This window comes from Manihot esculenta, chromosome 1 (assembly GCF_001659605.2).
Source record: "Manihot esculenta cultivar AM560-2 chromosome 1, M.esculenta_v8, whole genome shotgun sequence".
In the NCBI taxonomy this organism is placed as follows: Eukaryota; Viridiplantae; Streptophyta; class Magnoliopsida; order Malpighiales; family Euphorbiaceae; genus Manihot; species Manihot esculenta.
Genome location: NC_035161.2, coordinates 1828669 through 1854149, shown reverse-complemented (window position 1 = coordinate 1854149; position 25481 = coordinate 1828669). Strand labels below are relative to the sequence as shown.

At 34.6% G+C, this 25481-nt stretch overlaps 1 protein-coding gene across 2 annotated transcripts; it reads left to right on the top strand.

Annotated features, from left to right (window-relative positions):
* Positions 1-7850: 7850 nt before the first annotated feature.
* Positions 7851-20830, top strand: LOC110624119 (protein transport protein SEC23). 2 transcript variants are annotated; one of them, XM_021769226.2, is made up of 12 exons: positions 7852-8858; positions 8959-9132; positions 10437-10598; positions 11303-11445; positions 12280-12355; positions 12430-12602; positions 12728-12809; positions 17538-17615; positions 18101-18262; positions 18371-18634; positions 20034-20138; positions 20284-20830. In XM_021769226.2, the coding sequence occupies exons 1-12, from the start codon at positions 8091-8093 to the stop codon at positions 20428-20430; spliced, it is 2334 nt and encodes a 777-aa protein (XP_021624918.1). In that variant the 5' UTR covers positions 7852-8090; the 3' UTR covers positions 20431-20830. The 2 variants fall into 2 exon arrangements, with proteins under 2 accessions (XP_043806879.1, XP_021624918.1); XM_043950944.1 differs by lacking the exons at positions 20034-20138; positions 20284-20830 and adding an exon at positions 19911-20032 and having other exon boundaries at positions 7851-8858.
* Positions 20831-25481: the final 4651 nt, after the last annotated feature.

Sequence of the window (25481 nt, the reverse complement as noted above, 5' to 3'; positions counted from 1 at the left end):
TATCTCCCTACCAGGTGGTAGTCCTGGAAGTTCGGCTGGGAAAACATCGAGAAACTCTCGGACTACTGGTACTGTGGCTGGTTCCCTAACCTGACTATCTAGCTCCCTCACATGAGCTAGAAACCCCTGACAACCCCTCCTAAGCAAACGACGAGCCTGAAGGGCTGAAATCAAACCTCTGGGTGTACCCCTCCTGTCTCCTCTGAAGACACACTCTGACCCATCCTGATCTCTGAGACTAACTAACTTCTCTCTACAGTCCAAAGTCGCACCATATGCAGATAACCAATCCATCCCTAGAATGACATCAAAATCTGTCAAGTCTAGAACCACAAGGTCAGTTGGAAGGCATCTACTCTCTATGAACACTGGACTGAAACAACAGACTGACGCTGCCACTGATGGGTCACACTTGGGTCCACTGACCCAGAGAGGATACTCTAACTCAGAAATCATCAAACCCAACCTCTCTATGGCTCTCGAAGCAATAAAGGAATGAGAAGCACAGGGGTCCATCAAAGCATACACATCTGAACACCCAATGATGAGATTACCTGACACCACTATGTTCGACGTGTTACCCTCCTCCTGTGTCACAGTGAAAATCCGTGCTGGGGCTACCGGATTTCCACCTCGGGAACCTGCTGCTGAAGTAGAGGCTGCCCCTCTCCCTCTACCTCTGCCACTACTCTGAGGTACGGCTGGAGCTGCTGGCTGTACTACACTGCCTGAACTCATCTGCTGGGATGGTGCAAAAGTCACCTGAGGACAATCCCGAGCAAAATGCCCTTCCTGTCCACACCTAAAACAGGCTGAAGATCCCAACTGACAAGCTCCCTTGTGTGGTCTCCCACATCGTCTACATACTGGACTGCTTGCGCCAGAGCTTGAGCCACTACCCATTCCTAGACCAGACTTGACTTTACTCCAGAACTTACTCTTTGTTCCTTTTGCTCTATCCCATCTCTTGCTACCTGAAGTTGCTGAACTGGGGGCCTTAGAACCCGAAGCCTGTGCCTTTGATTGTCTCTGCATATTGGCACTTGCTTCCATTTTCCTGGCTGCATCCACAATAGAGTGGAAACTCTCCTTTTCTGCTGGAAGAATCAAGGAAGAATACCTGGGATGCAATCTCATAGTATATCTCCTTGCCTTCTTTTGATCAGTATCATAGGCTTGACCCACATACTGAAGCAAATCCAGGAACTTATCTGTAAACTCGTCAACACTCATCTCGTCTGTCTGTCTCAACTGCTCAAATTCTATTACTTTCATCTCCCTGGAGCTATCAGGAAAAGCCCACCCTGCAAACTCATTGGCGAACTCTCCCCATGACATACTGTCCATCCTGGGCGCCATATAGTTCTTGAACCATTCTCGAGCTTTCTTACACTTCAGTGTAAACCCTGCCATTTCTATGGCTCTGCTATCATCTGCTCCCAATTCATCAGTAATCATCTTCACAGTTCTCAGATACTCAAATGGATCATCTCCTGGATTAAATTTAGGAGCCTCCAATTTCAAGTACTCTGTCATTTGCACCTTACCTCCAGATGAGCTAGGTTGATGTCTTTCCACAACAGGGGCTACTGGTTCTGGTTGTGGTGGTGGAGGTACTGGTTCATTTAGCTCTGGGTGTGCTGCACTTTGATGGGTAGGGGAAGGTGGATACATAGGATATGGTGGGTAATAATGAGGATAAGGCATATATGGCATGTGAGTAGGATATGGGACAAAACTAGAGTACTCCGACATACCTTCCATCGGATACCCTGGGTCCTGAGGAAAGGCTGGATAACCAAACCCTAAGGTCTGAGCGCCTCCCTGCGACTCTCCCATACCTTCGTCAGATCTGCCTACACTCATGCTTTCATCTAGAGACTGGTCAATCTCCATGGCCTCCCTCATTTCCTCTGATCTTCCTCCTCTAACTGTACCTCTTCTGCTCTCGTCTATAGACCTTCTAGGGTCTATTGACGTACCTTCCCTGCTAGATCTCTGAGACCTTGCCCTTGGCAATGCAGGAGGACGAGCAGCTGTTCGCTCACTATCTAGTGGGACTTCAGTCAATCGAGCTAATCGACGAGTTCCTCGCATCTTAACTCTGGAAAACAACACATAACATAGCATATCAGCATATATTTACCTCACATAACAGTAAAGCACATGCATAAATCATAGCATCAAATAGACAGGACGCAACATCCTATCCTAGTGGACATGATTCCCTATTGTGCTTGACCACTTCTAACCTCTATGAGCCCGACACGCTCTCTATAGGTCCGATCATGTGAACCTAGGGCTCTGATACCAATCTGTAACGACCCCAAAATGGACCGTCACCGGCGCTAGGATTCAGGTCGGCTTAAGGCCGCCAGAACCCGTAGCAAGCCTGCTATACTCTCTGTGTACCTGTAAATCTCATACATGATCATACATTTTCTGTGAATATAAAACTCGTTTCTGAACCATGGCTTAACCTATGCATGCCCTATCTCTGTACTCTGTACTCTGTACCCCTGACTAGAGCTTGCTCTAGATGGGTTAACTCATACCTGTTAAGCCTGGTTTTTCACATACTCTGTAAAACATATATACATATACAGATCATGTACATAATAAAAGATTTACAACACAAAATAACTAAGTCAAGCACAACTTTAAACACAACTAGTACATCTCTTTAATATTACATGTCCACTCTAAGCTATTACAAAACTCTTCTCTCTTCCTGTACTCTGCTCTGGACTTCCCCTGTACCCTGTACACTGAACCTGCAAAACTGGGGTTAAGGGAGTGGGATGAGCTCTATAGCCCAGTGAGTAGAACAGGAAAACATATCATGAAAACATGCTCTTATGGCATAACACAGACAATCCACATCAAGGGTAAACCTGTCACCAAAGAGTCCCAATATCGCATACCAGGGCATAGTCAAAGGCACCTGGATTTCCTGTCTCATATATGTATATGTGTCTATAACACCTGTACTTACCATTGCCAGGGCATAGTCAAAGGCTCCTGGACTTTACTATACCTGCCAGGGCGTAGTCAAAGGCTCCTAGACTTCTATACCTGCCAGGGCGTAGTCAAAGGCTCCTGGACTTATCTCAGTGACTATTGGATCATTCAGCATTCACCCACATCAACAAGTAACTATGCAATGCAACATATTCGTGGATTCTAATGCAATCAACCTACTGCATAACCATGATGCATGACATATGCTAAAAACATTCCATTTCTCAATTAAAAGAATTAAGTGTAGTTCCACTCACCTCTGGCTATCTGGACTGACTCTGCAGGCTCTGTACACTCTGGAGCAGTACTCACTGCTGCTCTCTCTGGTTCCTCTGGTCTGTGTAGGCACATATAAACTCAAATGAGGGACCAAACTAGTTTATGAATACCTCTATTAAACTCCCAAAGAATCCCCTTAAACTCACTCAAACATCCATGCAAAGCATGCAAAGGAAGGCTGGACAGAACACTTTCGGCGGCAGGTTCAGCGGCCGAAAGTCCTCTCCAGAGCCGAAACTCATGCACCTTCGGCGGCCGAATCTCAACTTTCGGCAGCCGAACCCTTTCGGGGGCAAGTTTCAGGGGTTGAAAGGCACTCTAGAGACGAAAGTCTCTAACCTTCGGCGGCACCTTCGGCGGCCGAAACTCCCCTCCAGAGCCGAAAGTCCAAAAGCTCGGGGGCAAGCTTGGGCAGCCGAAGCCACCTCCTCAGCACATTCGGCGGCCGAACCATGCTTCGGCGGCCGAAGCTGGGTTTATCAGCAAGGCAGAAACTTGCTCTGCCTCTCGCCAAAATGCATAAAATCTTCCCAAACTCAACACCTCAACTCCTCAACTTGCATACACCCAAGGATATGCTCAAAGGGGTCAGAAACTACCTAAAAACCCCAACAACACAAAACAAATAACACATATACAAGCTTTTCTTACAAAATCATCAAAACCTTTCTTTTTACCCTATTCATGCACCTCTCTCCCAAAACCTCACAAATCTTCCATAAATCATGAAAACAAACTCAGGATCTTCACTTACCTCTTGAAAACAAGAAGATGAACGATCCTAACGTGGAGTTTTGAAGCAACTCTCCTTCAAACTCTCCACACTTCACACCTTTGTGTTTTTAGCTCAAAACCTTCAAAAACACATAAAAATCAATCAAATCTCTGTATGATGAAATGAAAACATGAAGAAAATTGAAGAAGGACAGGGTTTCACCTCAGAAAGTGAAAGACAAGGCAATCCTTATCGTTTCAACCGACTGAGGGCCTTTTATAGGTGGCTGGCCAGACCACCTTCGGCGGTCACACGTGAAACCGAAAGCCATGCATGTTCGACGGCCGAATGTCACCTTCGGCGGCCGAACCTGACTTTTCTGCCTTGGTTCTTTTCTTTCAAAAACGCTTTTCATTTCAACTTTAAACTATAAAAACATCCTATAGTACTTTAAAAAAAACATAAATCTTACCCTTCTAGAGAATTCCGACATCCTGGATTCCACCGGACGACAGGAATTCCGATGCCGGACTCTAGCCGGGTATTACAGTTTTGAACCGAACCGACCGAATGCTCACCCCTAGAATTAGGGGAGAGCATAAATCGGTCTGAATCGAAAAATTGAATCGAACCGATCAATTTCGGTTTAATGGTTCGGTTAATCGAAAGATTCGGTTCGGTTCGGTTAGTATTTTTCAATTTATTCGGTTTTCGGTTTGGTTCGGTTTAAACATATTAAATAACTGAAAAACCAAAAAACCGATTTTATACATAGAAATACTGATTTTATATATATTTTTAAATGTTATATGGATTGTTATGGATTTTTTAAGTATTATTATTATGTATTCAAACAATATTTATTGATAAATTTATGTGAAATATTTATTAAATTATTTTACTGAAATTAAAAGCAGAAAATTAAAAAAATTACAGATTTCGGTTTGAATCGAACCGAACCGAATCGAACCGATTTTTATCGATTCGATTCGGTTCGGTTATATTTTTATAATCAGTTTTTTCGGTTTTTAATATTTTTATAATTCGGTTTTTAATTTTTTCGGTTCAGTTCGGTTCCGAACCGAACCGACCGATTGCACAGCCCTAATAAGAATACCTAATATGTAATTGACTATATATGGTAGGATTGGAAACTTACTAGCATTTATTTTCCAGGATTGGAAACTTACTAGCATTTATTTCCCATCACTTTAAAATATCAAATTCCTCATTCTCATCTAATACTAATATGTCCTAATTTGGATGAGGATATGCGTTAGACATGCTCATAGCTTCTGTAATCTATATTTTATGTTGCATGAATTGATGTCCTAATCTCCATCTAAATTTCTTTTTTATTCGTCTTTAATATTTTCACTCATATTTTCAATATTTTCATTTGCATTATCAACTTGATAATTCTCTTATAATTTATCAAACAATTCATAAATAGGTAATTTAACTTTCTATGCCAATTTTATATCATTTTCTTTCTCATACACAATTAAAAGTACAAAATCCCTTAATTCTAACTTATATTGAGGGTCAACTACTACTGCAATATAAATAACTTCATTTATCTTATTAAAATTTCTCCGATATTTATCAAATTTAAATTTTATTCTTTTATCTATATTTGAGAATTCTAACTCATTACTCACTTTTCACTCTTATAATAAATAATTAAAAAGAAATTCCAAGTTGAAGCCCATTTTACTTTTCTAGCAATATGAAATTTTATATATACATTATGAGAAAATCCTAAAGAGTTCATTGAGAGCCCGTCACATTGTGCTTTAGTATTTTTATTTATTAGACACCTCAATTTTAATTGTGACCTAATAAATAGCTAAATTTTAAAAAATATTACTTTTAAACATCTAAAATTTTTTTAAAAAATATATTTTTAAACACAATTTTAAAATTATGAGTTTGAAATATTAATTTTATACACAACTTAAAAACCATGGATTTAATTATAGATTAAAAAAATTACTTTTAAACACAACTTTAAAACCATGGATTTGGCAAAATTGTATTTAAAAGTAATATTTTTTACAAATTTAGGTACTTATAAGGTCACTATTAAGGTTGAGATATTTGATAGGTAAAAGTACTAAAATATATGGGTAAAAGTATGCATTTAGCTATCAATAATTGAATGGTTGGTAAATGTCGGTAATTTACTTTATCAATCACTTGTTTTTATAATTTAATTGATAAATTTGGTTATAATTTTTTATTTTTCTTGTAATGGGGTCTAAGTTGTTATCTCATACACTTAGATAAATTCATTAAAATACAACCACACATAATTCTAATGAAAAAGTGGTCAAAAAGAGATATGAAAAAAAAGCTTCAGTTACGACAGATATGAAATTTACCAACCATTTTTTTTCATAATTTGATCGAAAAATTTCGTGGCAGTTTTTTATTTTTTTTTAGGGAAAATTACTTTTTAGTCCTTGAGGTTTAACGTAATTAATACTTCTGTCCCTCTATTTTGGCGACCCAACACTCAAGTCCCTCACTTTCTCTTCCGTCCAAATTCGTAGTCCTTCTGTCCATTTAAACCGTTTGGTCAAAGAGCCAAAGGTAAGAGGTGATAATTTTTTTCAAAAATACCTATCTCTCAATATGAAATCCCTATTTTTTTTCTCTTTTCATATTTTCTCCAGTTACTTTTATCCAGGAAGAGGAAGAAAAAGAAGAAGAAGAGGAAGAAGAAGAAGAAGAAGAAGTTGCAGAAAGAGTAGGAAGAAGAAGAAGAAGAAAGAAGAAGAAGAATAAGAAGTTACAGAAAGGGTAGGAAAAAGAATAAGAAGATACAGAAAGGGTAGGAAAAAGAATAAGAAGAAAGAAGAAGAAGAAGAAGAAGTTGCAGAAAGGGTAAGAAGAAGAAGAAGAATAAGAAGAAAGAATAAGAAGAAGAAGAATAAAGAATAAGAAGAAGAAGAATAGGCATTTGAGTTTGGGTTAGTGAGAGTTAATTTTGTCAATTCACGTGTCCCAAACGGCTATTTTGGACGGAAGGACTACGAATTTGGACGGAAGAGAAAGTGAGGGACTTGAGTGTTGGGTTGCCAAAATAGAGGGATAGAAGTGTTAATTATGTTAAATCTCAGGGACTAAAAAGTAATTTTCCTTTTTTTTTATAATGTATGTGCCTAAATTATCATCTTATAAACTTAGATAAATTCATTAAAATAAAACACAACTACACATAATTCTAATGGAAAAAGTGGCCAAAAGAGATAAATGAGAAAAAAAAAAAGGTTTTAGTTTCTACTATGTAAAAACTTTCATCGATCCAACAAGTGCATGAAATATTTTGATACAGAGAATTTTGATTTTACAAATAAAATATACATATAGATCATAAAATCTTCCATATCATCCATGTTAAATGCATATAATTATATTATAGGCCAGTAATATAAATAATAATTTTAGAATGTTATGCTTAAATATGAATTATGATCCTAATATTCAAATCTATGTATTACGATATTTAAGATTTTAAATATTTATTAATTAATCATTTTATTAGTTTTATCTTTTAAATCTATTAAAAATTTTACTATTTAATTTATATGAGATGAGAAAATTAATTAATTAATATTTTATTTTTATAAAAATAGTATTTTAAATTTTTTTATATATTTAATTATTAAAATTATCAAAAATCAAAATTTAATGTATTTTTTAAATATGAGAACTAATTAATGGATTTTTATATACCACAAGGTTTAAATCTATATGCCACAAGGATTAAATCGTAATATTCCTAATCTTAATTAGTTCATAATCATATGGATTTAAATCGTTAATTTGTTGTCCCTTTGAAACTCTCTGGTCGTACCCAACATCTCATCTCCTCTCCTCATATCATCCTCCTCTCTCTCTTGCGGTGACCCCTCTCTTTCCCTTTTCTCCAGGGGTCGCCATTTCGTTCCCTCCATCTACCATTCAATTTCACAAAATTCTAAAATTTTCAATTTCTTCATCACCAAAATCCAACCAGGAAAACCCAAATTCACCTTCTTTCTTTTTTCCTTTCATCAAATAATCAGCTATGTCGGAGATGGCTAACACAGATCCGGAAGGAATGGACGGAGTTCGAATGACATGGAATGTCTGGCCACGCACCAAAGTCGAAGCCAGTAAGTGCGTGATCCCACTTGCCGCTTCCATCTCTCCGATCCGCCACCACCCCGACATCCCTACCCTACCTTACTCTCCTCTCCGTTGCAAGACTTGCTCCGCCATCCTCAATTCCTTCTCTCGCGTCGACTTCACTGCCAAGATCTGGATCTGCCCCTTTTGTTTCCAGCGCAATCACTTTCCTCCTCACTACGCCATGATCTCCGAGACCAATCTCCCCGCTGAGCTCTACCCTCAATATACGACTGTGCAATACACCCTTCCTAACCCTAATATTAATCCAAATAATCCCATGAACGCGGCTCCTGCACCGTCGGCTTCTCCTGTTTTCTTATTTGTTCTTGATACGTGTATGATCGAGGAGGAGTTTGAGTTCGTCAAATCTGCGCTGAAACGCGCGATCGGGTTGTTGCCGGATAATGCTCTTGTTGGATTCGTTTCGTTTGGGACGCAGGCGCAGGTTCATGAATTGGGTTTTGCAGATATGTCAAAGGTTTATGTTTTCAGAGGCAGCAAGGAGATTTCCAAAGATCAGGTTATGGAGCAATTGGGACTTGGAGCTTCGGGCAGGAGAGCGCCTGCTGGATATCAACAGAAAGGGATGCAAAATGGGTTTCCAAATGCCGGCGTTACCCGCTTCTTATTACCCGCATCAGAATGCGAATATACCCTGAACTCTGTGCGCCCTGGTTCATTTTAATTCTCATTTTGAATTTCAAATCGTAATGTCATCTTTTTGTTGATAGAACAGAATTAGTGTTCTATTTTTGTTTTGCTAGCTTTTGGATGAGTTGCAAACGGATCAATGGCCTGTTGCTCCGGGGAATCGAGCTTCAAGGTGCACAGGCGTGGCCTTAAGTGTGGCAGCAGGATTGCTTGGAGCTTGTTTTCCTGGGACTGGCGCCAGGATTGTTGCTTTGGTCGGTGGTCCGTGTACAGAAGGACCAGGCACGGTAATACCTTTGTAGATGTCCTTTACATTTTACTTTGATCTATATCTTCTCTTTTTGTCCTTTTTCTTGAGTTTTCTTATTTAGATTATGTAGTTACTAATTATGAAATGGTGTTTTTTTTGTTTACATTCACTATATATACTTCTTCTGAATCATGATCTTAATAGCATGTTGTTGGAGAAAAAGACATACAGGATATACAGTACAACATTGAGATTTGTTTGGACGGACAAGTTTGCTATGTTTTTTATAGTTGCATTTTGGTGTACGTTTCTTCCCCCCCCCCCCCCCCCCCCTTCTTTTTTTTTTCCATTTAGGTAGATTTTGCTGAGAAATAAAAACAATAATAGTCATGGCTCAATCCCCTTTTATAATTTCAAAGTCTCCCCTGCTGGTTCACCGCTATTTATGGGATCATGTTTGGCTATTGAAAAATACATATCTGGAATTTAAGTTTGATAGACGAGTTACACTGTTTTGGCTGGATCAGATCTTTGTTTTACTTCCTACAAGTTCTGTTGATAAAGAAGCATAAGTAAACTTAATCCGTTGATAATAACGGGGTAACGAGAAACCATTGCAAAGAGGGGAGCAGATAAATAACTGGGTAATAAGAATCAGCGCCCCAAAATCTGTATATAACATAATGGCTGTTATTTGATACCATGGTGGCTTGCCCATTGGTGTATTGGCACTCCTTTCTTGCCAACTAAAAACGGGAAGGACTTTTTTCTTTGGAGATGTTAAATTTGGAGAGAATGCGGAGAAAATTAGAATTTATAAATTGTTTGAGTTGCTTTACATATCAAAATGGCTAGCCAATTTGGTGGTGCTACTCAATCACTTATAATCACCATTTCATTCATTTCCAATGTGGGATTTTTCATTCCCAACACTCCCTCCTCAGATGCAATCATGTGGCTAGCACTTGATAATTAACTTGTGTTCACCCAAAATGAGCCTAATTATACATCCTTATGGACGCTGAAACCCACAATCTGATACCATATTGAATTTTGGAGAGAGTGCTGAGCATATTACACATTATTTCATTTATATAGGTTTATATAAATGATTGAGTTGCTTTGCACATCAAAATAACTAGCCAATTTGGTATTGTAACCCAACAACTTGCATTCATATTTCATCTTCATTCATTTCAATGTTGGAGTTTTCACTCCCAACCCAGGAGGTAAACAAATCATAATTTATGGCACTTGTTATTTGAAATTGGGAATTGCTGCTGGTTTTTGGTTCTACTTTCTTTCAATCATGGAGATTTTGATCTTTTTGAAGTTTTGCAGATTGTATCAAAAGATTTGTCAGATCCAGTGCGTTCCCATAAGGATCTTGAGAAGGATGCAGCACCATATTTTAAGAAAGCAGTTAAATTCTATGATAATCTTGCGAAGCAGCTTGTTAGCCAGGGTCACGTTTTAGACCTTTTTGCATCTGCACTTGATCAGGTGTTTGTCACTCGGCCTTTCAATTCTGTTATGACATTTGCCAGCTTTAGTCTTACTAACATGCAGTACGCCGGGTAGCATTTTACTGGAAGGATAGTATACATTTCTAAGAGAGATTTTCATAGTTAAATAATAAGATATCAGGTTATTCATTTCCACTTCTATGCCAATTATTTTCTTTACTAAATTATCCCTATTCACATTAGCGCATGGAAAAAGCTCTAATTTCAGTATGAGTAATATTCTCTAGAAGACTGTTTGTTCATTAAGTTAACCTTTCAGAACTTAAATACACCAGGGGAAAAGGTAACATCTGACTTTGTTGGTTCTACTTATTGTACTTGGTGGTGTTGATGGAAGTGACTTGCATCAGACTGATTCACCATTGAATGCTTTTCAAGCCAAATTGATCTGAACTATTCCAAGAAAATGATGACTGAGAATTCAGCTCCTTTTTATTAGAATCTCTCTTATTGTCAGTTTCGCCTATTTTTCTCAAAAATCTGAATATCTTGGGCCTAGGCTTATTATCCCTTGAATATTGGGGCATCTGTTGCGCTAATCATGGATGGAGTGTTTTATTTTTTAAGAAATACCAATATTTTAACTGGAACTAATTGATAATCTAATTCTCTATCCAGGGAGAAGGCTGTTGTCTATTATGTCTAACCATGTTTTGATTTATGATTGTTGCAATTTTCTAGGTTGGGGTTGCAGAAATGAAAGTTGCAGTTGAAAGGACCGGTGGCCTTGTTGTTCTATCTGAAAGTTTTGGGCATTCTGTGTTTAAGGACTCTTTCAAGCGTGTTTTTGAAGATGGAGAACAGTCTCTTGGTCTCTGTTTCAAGTGAGTTCCTTATAGATCAAGTTTCTTCTTCTTTTCCTCATTCTCCTGCTGCTTCTGCCTCTTCTTTCATAATTACATTATTTATATTTATACTCTTTGGTAACTTTTTTTTTGGTTACTTCTGGCAGTTTGATACTGGCAGTATTAGTAAGTTCCACTGCAATTTTTTTACTTCCTCCTTTTCAGTGGCAACATATGTTTGCACTCTGGAGTGATTTACCCAAAGGCTCTCTTAAACATGTATCTCTGACTTTGCTAAATTGTATATTCTAATCTGACTGTTTGCGAATATATTCAGACATTCCTTGATGTATGGATATGCAATGTATGTTTTAGTCCATGCATGTTAAACATTAAACTACATTCAAAGATCTGTGGCTTTTTCCATTTTTTTATCTCCTTTTCAGGGGGAACATATGCTTGCACTTGGTGTTTACCAAAGGCTCTCTTAAACATTTATTTATGACTTTGCTAAATTGTATATTCTGATCTCACTGTTTGCGAATATATTCATACATTCCTTGTTTACCTGTACCTTTTGGAAATTATGAACCTAAGCACTTAGAACAGAAGTCAATAATCATGAATCTGTAGAAGCCAAATCAAAGGGCTGCAATGTTTGGTTATTATTTTTTTTATTTTCATAATTCAATATTCAAGGGCTAGAAGTAGCAACTCGATTTCCTATGAGTGATGTCTGTTTTGTGCGAAGTTGCAGTTAACCATGTCTAATGCTTATTGATTCTGCATGTGCAGTGTGCACAGGCCATTTGAGGCTGATATAATTTGTGTTATGCTCTTGCAGTCATCTAATTTGTTTTTATTTCTTTGCAGTGGAATGCTTGAGATTAACTGTTCCAAGGACATTAAAATTCAGGGGATTATTGGACCTTGCACATCTATGGAAAAGGTTGAGTACAAGCTCAATTAATCTTTTATTTGTTTGTTAATGAGTTTTGATGTTGAGTATCACAAGTCTTGCAGAAAGGACCAAATGTTGCTGATACAGTTGTGGGGGAGGGAAATACTACTGCTTGGAAGATGTGTGGTCTTGACAAGAGTACTTGTTTGACTGTCGTATTTGATCTTACATCAAGTGAAAGATCAAATGCTCCGGGAACCATAAATCCACAGCTATACATTCAATTCATTACAAGGTACACTGGATATCAACTTCCTTTTTATTTGTCCTAAGTTCTTAAGCCTCGACTCTGAACTGATAATTTAAAAAGGGGCTATATTATGTTGTAACCAAATTCTGATGGATGTAGTTTTATTGCAGTTTCCAGAACCCTGAAGGTCAGTCATTGCTTCGTGTCACAACTGTTACTAGAAGATGGATAGATAGTGCTGTTAGCTCTGAGGTATATTACTTTTCATTATCATTTTCCAATACTATGGGGTTCAGTTCTCTGATATTGTCTGCAGTTAGAGTCAAATTATTATTTATAATAATGTATTATGAAATATAGATCTTTTTTACATGCATTTCTTTCGCTTTTCCTTCCCAGATCAGATTTTAAGTTGTAATATTGTGGGATATGAATATCTCATGCTTGAATACCATCTGGCTGGTTTTGGGAATGGTTTGAACTTGAACCACAACCAATTATGCAGCATATTTGATGGAACAAAATAAAATTTGTTGGTTGTGAAGAATTCCTGTTGAAGTGATATTTGTTGTCTTAAAACCATGTGTTGCTACTTACTAGCTTCCTGGGGAGAATCATAGCTAGTATTGGCCTCTCTGTTATGTGATTTGCTTAATCTCAGATGTAAAAAGACTCTGCTTCTCCCCCCCCCCCCTCCAGTATCTGGGGGTTTCTTAATGATAATGCTATATCAAGGGTTAATGTTGAAGGTTCTCATGTTATATATGAAAACGGCCCATTGTTTGTCTGTTTATGATCATAGAATTGGGTTTAAAAGATAGAAGATTAAGTTCATGTTATTACTGGTTGAAGTTCAGACAGTGTGTGCCAGTGGTTGTCTATGGAGCAGTATTAATATTACATGCTATAGGAGGAAGAAGTAGTTAATTTGACTTAATAAGTGAGACAATAGCAGAAGGATGGAAGGACCCGATGGTAGTTAGAATTGGAGATATTTTATAATGGCAAGCAGCTAAGGGATGTATAAATGCAGGATCCAGAATCAATATTAGAAATATCTCAACCATTTTGTATCTTCCTTCTCTAATTTCCATTTCTCTTCCTCACTCTCTCTCTCTCTCTGTATTATATCAGTCTTTCTTCTTTTCCCGTATTTTTCTCCTAGTTCTTCTTTTTCTTCTTCTCTGTCTGTTGCTCTTAACGGATCTGATTCATAACAAATTGGTATCAGAGAGTTGTGAGTGGGAACTGCTTCAAATCTAGTACTGTGGTTGCACGAATGCCTAGACCGGTGGTAGTTAGTTAGGAGGCAGTTAGGCAAAGATGAATAGGAGGATCAAATTAGGGTTTTGCCAGAGGAATCCAGAAGAAACATCGAGAGATTAACGGATGAAATAAAGCAGAATGCAATTGACACCAATAACTCCATCCCTGGGGAGTATTAGCCACACCTGAGGAAGGTCAATTTCAAGCGTTGAAAAAGATAAAATAGAATTTTGGATCTGGACATGGATCTCCAACTGAAATTGAAGGTATGAAGAAAATTTTACTTAAAATAGAACTAGTTACATTTGATTGATGAGATGCTTGGGCTTTGGTGAGAAAATGAGTTAAATACTTTGTTGTTTACAAAGTACCAAGGAAGCAAATGGTGGGTATTGCAAGCTTGTTTTTAGTTGAAAGAGCATATGAATGTTATAACAATTGGATTAGGCGAGAGGTTCTCATGATTGGGAAAATTTTGAGAAGGAACTTCTGGCAGATTTGGGGATCAAGCACTGTAGGATATGGTGGAAGGATTTGTGAAGATGAGACAAGAGGGAGGTGTGGATGAGCATGAAGATAGGTCTGAGATATGAGAATTAGAATGGAAAGGATAATGTCTAATTTGGAGGAAGAATATTTTTCTTTGTGGGTTTATTGGTGGCTTGAAGGATACACTAGGTCAATGGTGAGAAGGTGAAGCTTCTAACTGTCTAACACTTTATAATGCCTTTGAAATTGTAAGTTTCAAGAAGCAACTCTTATCCTCCATTGAAAAACCAAACCCATTCTCCAAGATCTTCCAAAGCAACCTAGACCTGCTTCTATGTTCCCTCAATCATCTTCAGTGTTCAAAACCTCACAAATGCACCAGAATTTTCCATGTGCATCTAAACCACCTGATCAGGAATTCTCTCAACCAACCTAGCTTACATGACTTCTCAAATGGACCAAAATTGCTCATTGTGCACCTATACCACCACATCAGGAATTCAGGGGGAACCTGAAATCAATCAGCACTGCTGTTAAAGTTATTGTAGCTGCACCCAAGGTTATGTGGATCAACGTAGAGTCAAATCCAATGTCACTAAAAATTCAGGAGTTCTAAAACAGCTAGGCGTTGCTTTAGAAGTGTGATGATTATTTTCCAGGTCGTCAATATAACAGAAGCATATGATGATTCAAACCATGGTTGTCAAAATCGGAGCTGTTTAACTGGAAAATGAAGCATAAAACCCTTGTTTAAATAGAACCAGTATAAACCACTGAGATCCGGCTGGATGTTGAGTGAACTGGTGACCTGGACGGTTTGATTCTGATTTTCAAAATTGAACCGGTCTGCACTAATAGAAAAATGAATGGCATTCATTGGTCCCAGGATTTCACCCTGTTACCTCTAGCTGCATGAAGTAGCTGTTACCATCCAGACTACCTCGGTGAATCATTATTTTAAGACACCTGGCATATATATATATATATATATATATATAAAGATTTATGTCTTTTTTTATTATATTAATATAAAGTAACTTTAACTAACTATTATAATGAAAAAATAAAACACTACAATTTCAATAATCAATATTGTCTATAATTTATTTTATTAATTAAATTAAATTATACGACTAATTGATTTAATTTATTTGTTTAATAAATGGGATTAGGGTATTGAATATGAGATCTCTCAAAATTCAACCAAATGCATTTATTGTCATACAAAACCTATGAGTGCTTATTTTATTATTTTTAAATTTACTCTATTTTATTTTAAATTTTAATAGAGCAATATTTTATTTTCAATACTATATAATTAATAACAATTTCTTAATGAAAATTTTTATTTGTTATTATAAAATTTTAAATTAATTTTCCCATTACATTTAATTGAATATTATTATTGACAAGGGGAAGAACACAATGACAGGATTGAGGAAGCAACTTTATTAGTCATTGTAATAGAAGTGCAGGAGCTGAGAGTCTGATACTATTAGCGTGTTGGGAAAATATCTCAATGAGATGCTGCTAATATTGGTGGACAGCGGTTGCACTTATAGATTAATGATTTCCAAGGTAGGTGCAGACTTGAAAACTTCTCTAGTGGAAGTTCCTGCATTTTAGGTGATGGTAGCTGTTGGCAGAGAGTTATCTATTGTCAATGTTTGTGAGGATTTGAGTTGGGTAATCCAAGGATGTCAGTTTACCTTTGAAGTTTGATCTTAAGGTTCTGGAAAGGGCCAGTTTGGATGTAATTCTTAGGGTAGATTGAATGAAAACCTTCAACTCTTATCCTATTTGACTTCAAAGACTAGGTATCTTTTAAGATGAAAGGGAAGATGGTTACTTTACAGGGCCTTAGTGGATTTCTATTGATTTCTGCCTTACTATCATGTGGTGATTAGTCTATATTGATGCATAACGGTGACACAAGTCTTCAGTCACCTGTATGCAGTGTTTTTTTGCTGAAGAAACAGTCTAGATTAATTATTCCCTTGAGCTCCATGGGTTTCTGTATTCAGTTACAAGACTTCAAATATATACTTAAAAAAGGAAGAATACAGATCCTAGGCTAACTACATCATCTCCGTTGCCTGACCTAGAATGTGAGTAACAGAATTGTCAAAGAGAAACAGATGAGGGACTCCAAACCCTAGGCTTTGATACCATGTAAAATAGCAGGAGAATGAGGAAATTTGTGGGATGATGGCTTAATTATCCCCTTAAGCTCAATGGATGTTTATATACAGTTACAAGGAGTATAAAAGAAAGAGGACAGATTCTATGCTAATTACATCCTAAATAGAATACAATCGGAACCTATGTTACTTGGACTTGGATACAGGTGTCAGAAATGACTGCATATCCCTATGTCTGACTTGTCAACTTTCTAAATAAAAAATATAGAGATATGAATTTAAGTTTAGACACAGATGTTTGGATATGTTATGTTATATAAAATAAATTAGAATAGAAAAATATTAAGTTATATTGGTAATAACTATAGTTTAAATAGATGATCAAATACAACCAAATACATCATCCAAAATACAACCAAATAACTATTTTTATCTAAATACATGGTCTTCGTTGAGAGAAAAGAATGCTCTGAATATGTCACCCAAGTGGCTGACTTCAAGAATATGTGCTGGACACGTTCCATGTCATATCGCATGAAGTGCCGTGTCCACAAGAATATGGCATGACAAAATAAAGAGTCAGAGTATTAGAGGTCGGAACAGATATTGACGCAAGGATCATCGATCATGACTTAAATATTCCTAGTCTAACAGAGCTAAATTTATTCCATAGGGCTTTCTAAGGAAAATTTTGCCTTGTAATAATCCACTGTTAAAATTTTGTTCTCTTCATTATATAAAGATCACATATTACTTGAGGTATTTTATTTCCTTGTATTTGACCCTTTCTAGTTTTCCTTAACTGAGAAAAAGTGCACTAATCTACAAAATTTTTTGAAGAGAGTATGTTCTGAAAGGAGAGTGTTTATGATATGCAAACAGTATCTGTAGACACAAATGATATTTGTTCATTGTGAAATGTATCATTCTAATTGTCAGTGTGCCCTCATGTATGTTTAGCTAGAGAGAAATTAATCTATTTCCAACTTTGGGTTTGTGTTATATTGGGAACTATGTCTTGGGAATTTGTAGAAATACAGCAAGAAAGGAATTAATGCTCAGTTGGGTGGACAATCTTTTGCAGGAATTAGTACAAGGTTTTGACCAAGAGACTGCTGCTGTGGTAATGGCAAGAATAACATCTCTGAAAATGGAGATTGAGGTAATTATCAAATGTCTATTTTTGGGCGTTTCTTGTACTTCTCTTTGAGAGACGTGCATTTCTCCATTACAGTCTTGGTCTAAAGGAAAGTCCTTTGCAATTGGTGACGTGCTGTTTTCATTTTCAGTGTGCTTGGTTGCAGTTTCATGTTTGCATATAAAGGATGAGGAAATTTATATTACCATTGAATTTTTCCCCCCATCAGTGGTATTGTTTATTAATGGTTTAATCTGCTGATCTTTCTATAGATGCTTCCTTTGTAATATCACATGTTATTTTAGTTTTCCTTGGTGTTGACTCTGCTGCTGTTCATAAGAAGGCGCAATGTTTTGATCCTCATTGATTCCTGCTTTATGCAATCAGTGATTTAATTTTTGTTTGTATACTCTTGAATCTTTTAGCATCAGTGGCTTTATATTCTTATGATCTCTCTTCCCTGCGCCCTCCCCCAATCTGTATATTTATGTTGGAGCTTGTTCTAACAGGAAGGATTTGATGCCACTCGCTGGTTAGACCGGAACCTCATTAGGCTATGTTCCAAATTTGGTGACTATCGGAAGGATGATCCATCATCTTTTACATTGAACCCTTGTTTTTCCTTGTTTCCTCAGTTTATGTTTAATCTCCGTCGGTCACAGTTTGTACAGGTAGTAGTTCTGCCGGCTAGTCTCACTCTTATCCTTATACTGCTTCATTCTTAATTGAACTATCTACATGTGTGTGCTTGGTTTGATTTATTTATTTGGTTATGGCAGGTCTTTAACAACAGTCCTGATGAGACAGCTTATTTCCGCATGTTGTTAAATCGGGAAAACATCACCAATGCTGCTGTCATGATTCAGCCATCACTAATATCATATTCATTTAACTCACTGCCTCAACCTGCATTGTTGGATGTGGCTTCTATTGCAGCTGATCGAATTCTGTTACTGGATTCATATTTTAGTGTGGTCATTTTCCATGGAATGACCATAGCACAATGGCGTAACATGGGTTACCAAAGTCAACCGGAGCACCAGGTATGTACTCATATTATATTCTTAAAAGTTATTTATTATACTATTATTTAACAATTAGAAATTAAAAGATACGATGTTGTGTTATCACACACGCTCGTTACTCTCTGAAATGTGTTAAATATGCTTATGTGAAAATTTTATTAAAAAAATTATGTTGTATTAGCAATTGAGGAGTTATGGCATATCCACTTTCAATTTGGCTATAAAAAATTACATGTTGTATTAGCAATTGAGGAGTTATGGCATATCCGCTTTCAATTTGGCTATAACTGACCAAACTGAAGGTTGCGTATATAATTGACAAAATTGAAACGCTTATTTAATTAATTAATTAATTAATTAATTATATTAAAATGGGATATATTGGACTGTTTCGACATGCTTAACAGGTAGAGTGGGCGCTTAATGACTGTGGGAGTAAATTGATATTGAAACTTCTGGGGTAATTGAGCCAAAAACTTAAAAATCGACTAAATTGTTTATATTTAGTAAGGATGAATTTGAGCATTAAGCCTCTTTTGTTTTGGCAGTAAGCATTAGAATTGGGCAGCCGGATTCCAATCCCAGGTCCAGTTGCCTAAAAATGGGTTCCTTTTTCAGCCTCTCAACTAGCGGCGCATAAGTAATAGATTGAATTTTTAACCGAGTTATATTTTGATTTGGATAATTGCATCTATCAAATATGCAGATGTGTGTTTAGTGACTATCTGAGGATCAGGCTTGGTACTACAGCAAGGTTGCTCCTTTTTCGTTTTTTTTTTCTGAAACAACCATTATGTAGGGAGAAGACCATGTCAGTAGATTGTCCTTTCTTCACCCTCACAGAGTGGGAAGCCTTGTGCAATGAGGATGCTCTTTATGGTTGGATGACTGTTACTTGAATAATTGTATTCATGTTCACCGAATGCTACCCATCTAGGATGACCCTCTTGTTCAAATTACTTCCAGTTTGGGCAAAGGTCATTCACTAATGTAGTAGAGGGTGTCAGCTGTTCAACTTTTGCCTGTGGTTGAAGAACTATTGTTAATCGTATTAGCTCTAACTGGATTTGATTTTTGTGATTTCCTAAAATGACTTCTATCTGCACATGTGATCGTGGTATCGCCATGCAGTGCCTTTTAGTCACTCTCTTGTTTAACTTTTAGCTGTTCTCAGTCATCAAAGTCTTGGCAGTAGTTTCCAATCAATGATCATCTATAAAGTTATTACACTATTATGTTTCTCTTTAATTTTTTTAAATTACAATGCGTTCTCATGGAATTTTTGGGGTTCTAGTTTAGTCATTGCTGTCCAAGCTAGTTGCTTCAGTCTTATAGTTGGTATGCAGTGACGAGAAGGCATCAAGGAATCTTCATTGTTGAACAGATTGGTAATTGCATTAATTTGATTCCCTGACAGGCTTTTGCCCATCTATTGCAAGCTCCACAAGATGATGCCCAAATGATCATGCGGGACCGTTTCCCTGTTCCTAGATTGGTGGTCTGTGATCAGCATGGATCCCAGGTGTGTTTAGTTTTGCTTTTTGGTCCTTGAAATATCTGCAAAGTTCTCTCCATTTTCTTTTTTTTTTCTTTTTTTTTTTGTTGTTGTTTTGTTTTTGATTCATAAGTAACAGTTTGATTTAATTGTTCATGTCATACCTGAGTAGGCAAGGTTCTTGTTGGCGAAGTTGAATCCCTCAGCCACTTACAACAATGCCCATGAGATGGCTGCTGGATCAGATGTTATATTCACAGATGATGTGAGCCTTCAAGTCTTCTTCGAGCATCTTCAGAGGCTAGCTGTGCAGTCTTGATAGTAAATTATCTTGTAGGTTTTCTAGTATGGATATATGAGTTCTGTATGCTCTCTTTTTTTTCCTTCTGTTCCATTCCGGTGTTTACCTTTGTTTTGTAACCTCTTGGAGAAGTAGGGTTGAGCCCCACAATTGGCTGAAAAATAAGGAGAGCATATATCATTCTTTGGTGGAGGGTTGGGGAGATATTTGCTCCCTTTGAAGCAATAAGGGACACAAGAAGTAGTGTTAATACAAAAAGAAGGTTATGTTAGGAATGTGAATTAGAAGGATCCCTGCTTCAATGGAGGGGCAAATGAGCAACACATTTTGACAGTTTTTTCTCTCTTTTTGTATTCACCATGTGTTCTATGTATCCGAATTTTTAAGTTAAATACTGAAAATGGATCCTTTCTTCTTAGGTTAAAAAGTGGACGAACATGAACTTGAGTAATTTTGAACTATTTTGTATTTCAAATTTGTAAGATTTTATGCTCAAATTTTAAAGCGATCAATGATTTATTAACTTGCTCTTCATAGTTAAATGTTTTCCCACTCCTCCCAACATTGGACATCCTGAGATTATTTGTGTGGGCTGCCATCTCTGGATATGCTCTCTCTCTCTCTCTCTCTCATCTATATTTGATGAAGTAGGTAAAATGATTTGCTTCATGCAATCGCTAAATGATCTTATGCTTCTTAACTATCATTCATGAAAGAGAAGCTACAAGCGGATAATCTAACTGAGCGGTGATTAAGAAGTCCGTCCACAACGATCTTATTGAATTACTATTGCATTTCTTATTAAACTCTCAAGATATACGATGTGTTTTGGACTCCTTACCTTACCTTACCTCCTAGTCCTCTATCAGAAATGGCATCTAAGAAGGACCATGACACTTGAAGAAAGTATGTAGTCAGCCTTGGATATCCTAATTCACTTACAAAGGATGTATAATATGATTATATTGCAAGATATAGGATATCGAACTAGATCTCTAGTTCATGATAAAGATTTTAGAGGGATAAATGTTGGAGATGACTTGCTAAATTTGATTGGGATAAGGCTTGATTTCACGGAAGGTTTCACTCTACAAAGTCATTTGATCTATTGTTCTCTTATTAAATATTTTTATAAGACTATTATAGACTTTCACATGAATAAACTAGAGGATACACTCATGAAGTTGTTGAGTTTGTTTGTTATAACCTGAAGGGCTTTGCCTAAGAATAAGGAAGAGCAATAAGAATATTATTGCCACCTTGGACCTGTAAGGAAGGCCCAAAAGCAATTCAAGGGCAAGAAGGTTAAAGCTGAAGGTAAAAGAAACTGCTTCTATTGCTGAAAGGATAGACATTAGAAAAGGGACTGCTAAAGTATTTGGAACTTTTGAAAAGCAAGAATAACAAATCTTATGAAGGTATTTTTATATCTTGTTATTTGAAATCTATAGGTACTGATGAACAGAAGTTCATCAATATAATGATGTAGGAACCAACAAACAATAAGGATTAAATGGATATGAAGATGGATTAAAGATTGGCTATGGCACAAGAGGTTGTTATCAAGATTACAAAAACAACTCTAAGAAATTGTATAATGATTAATGCTTTAATTAAAATCAAATCTAATCTAAAATAATTATATTGTATGTTAATTAAATTCTCGTAACAAATTAGAGAACATCTTAAAGGAACAATCGTGTTTTTTAAATCGATATTCAACTAAACAATTTCCACCATAATATATAAGAGATGATATGGTTCAACACCAATTTCAAAGGTGTTAAGATTGTAAAGTGGAATATTATTAGAATAAATTTAGGTTAATTTACTCAAATAATTTAAATGTTCGTTTATATCATAAATTTTCAATTTTAGACAATTAAATCAAATCTTTAATATTTATCACGATTTTATCTATGAGTTTAAATTAATTTTGATCAAAATCTGATATTGCCACTCTACTTGATATTTTTATTATTTTTTAATTTAAATTTTTTACTTATTGACTAAAATAATTCAAACATTTTTATAGATTCATATTTTTATTCCAACTTTTTTAGTTTATTGGATAAAGTAATCCAAACTTTTTAAAGAATTTATATTTATATTTTAATTTTTCAATATTAAATAGCTACGAAGATAATTATCAAGATATTCAGAAGATCAGTGGTCACATACTTAGTTAAGACATTGTTAGAAAGAAAAAAATTAATTTATTTCAATTCTATCATCTCCTTTGCAATTAAAGGCGTAAAAAAAAATCGCTAATCAATTTGACTTTTTTATTTGTGTCGATGCCTTGGTCAAGGATGTTGTCGCTAATTTTTTTATATATTTTGATAATTATATTTCTACTCTTTAATATTTGAATATTAGAATATAATGTGAATTTGTAAAAATATTTGGTTTATTTATCCAATAGACAAAAATATTGGGATATAAATATAAAATTATGAAAAGTTTTAAATTATTTTATCTAAAATACTAGGGAGGTGACATTTTTAAATTCTAGTCAAAATTGATTTGTTCTCATAAATAAAATCATGATAAATTTTAAACATTTAGTTTTATTATTCAAAATTGAAAATTTAAAATATAAACATGAGTTGACTAAAACGTTTGAATTATTTGGATTAATAAGCCATAAATTTATTGTGATATCCTAAAGGTAGTTTAGGATATTATTTTTCATATTCTTGCAAAACAAGTAGTTATTATTTTTTGTTAGAGAGATGAAACAAATATTTTTGGCTAAATACATAAGTTCACTGTGAAATTCAGCTGCTTCGCCCTTCAGCTACTTTCGTTCCATACGTAGGGAATACAACAAATTAAAATCGTATATAATAGTTAAACACAAAACTACTAAATAACTTGAATTAACTATTTTTGGTTAAGTAGAAAGTGAGTCTAAAAAGTTATTTGGGTCAGTTTGGATCGAACTATTTCGATTGGTATCAAAACCGCCCTAAATTAGAAAAATTATATAGAGCTAGTGGGCCACGAGGAAAGAGCTATCCATATGAGACGAGATTGAACCGTCCGAAGTACTAGCGAACCACAATATCCGAGAGTGCGGTCTTGATTTAGCAACTGTATCTGATTCAGTTGCGATGAGAACGTCACAAATTTAGAAGAGTGTGAAATTTAGTTGCTTCCGTCCACGGAATACGGTAAATTATTTGAATTAATTATTTTACGTCAAATAAAAAATAATCCAAAAATCTATTTAGATAAGTCGAGGCCAAGCTGTTTCATTCACCCTTAAACTTTACAAAAAAGTAGAATTAAGTGAATCTTATCATCCTAGCCAGCAAAAAGCAAGAATTTACGCATGAAAAGAGTGAAAACTTAAAAAATAATGACATTGGAATTAAAAAAATCTAAAAAATAAATTAGATAAAATTTCTATGAGTTCATGGAGAGAGACGCAGGCGCAAGATGCGTGCATGGAGAGAGAGACCAGAGACTGGACTGCTGGAGCTCAAAAGTACTAAAGCATAGCGATTAGTGAGTTAGACTTTTTTTAGATTAAGTTAAGGAACTATTAAAAATAATATAGTATATATTAATTGATTTGATTCGGTCTGATCAAAATTTTTAGACTCAAAATTAAACCGATTTGAAATTATTAAATTTTAAAAAATTTAAAATAAAATTGAACTGAATAAAAAATAAAATTAAATTAAATTTTTAAAATTAATCGGTTTGATTGATTATTTCAATTTAAATTCTGCAGTACTAATTAATATTGAGATAATTAATATTGAGATAGTATATATATATATATATAGAATAAACTATAATTAATAAATTAAATTAATTAAATTATAGAAATTATAAACCTTTAATAATTGAGGTGTGGCTAAAATATATAATTATATATATAACAATTATGAATATATATATATATATATATATAATTATTTTAGTAATTTATAGAAAATTATACTATTAGAAGATAACTTATTAAAATAATTATATACATATGTGTATATATTTATAATTATTATATATAGATAATATATTTAAATAGAATAAATTATAATCGATTAACTAAATTTTTTAAATAAAATGATAAAAAAATATTTAATAATTAAATAATATTATAATTATATGTATAATTTTATTGAAATTATATGATATATATTGTTGAAACCAGTGATGAATCTAAAAATTTAGTTCAGGACCCAATTTTATTTTTTCAAAATAATTTTTAGTTTCATTCATTTAAAATTTTTTTTATTAATATAGATATTAAAAATAAAATTTTCAAATTGAGAGTTAAATTAACTGGAAAAAATTTACATAAATAAAATTTTATAAATCAAACGAATTTGTCCATTTAATTTTTTTAGTTTGAATGGTTTAACATATTATCCATATAAATACTATTTAATTTTCTTTATATTTATGATTTATTTTTAAAAAAAATCAAGCCAATTCATAACTTATTAAACTCAATTTTTTAAAATTTATTTTTTTATATTTAAATAGTTTATAAAAATATTAAATAATCTAACCATTACTATAATACTCTTTTTTTCTAAAAATTCAAGATTTATTTTTCTCAAATATAAATAACTTAATATATAATTTAAATTGCATAATTAAAAATAAATAAAAATAATTATCACTAATTATTATTGAGAAGGGATTGTAAAAAACAAATATGAATAACTTAGTTTGTAAATATTTTTGAAAGGAAAAATATTAATATATTTAAAGTTAAAATATAAAAAATTAAAAGAAAATTTTTTGGATTGAAATGAAACATAATTTATTACAATACTATCAAGTTCTTGACTTTTTAGAATTATCTTTATATCACACGGATATATGAGTAGAAATATCTCTATATTTTATAAAATTAAATTATTTAAATTTTAATAAAAAAATTAAATTATATAGATATTTAGACTTATATGCACAAAATTATATGGATTAAAAATATAAATATTTTATATAAATTAATGGTATAATTTTAAAATAGAAATGAACTAATAAATTTTTTAAAATTTAGAGATTTAATAATAATTTTTCTTTATTGAAAAAAAATACCTAAA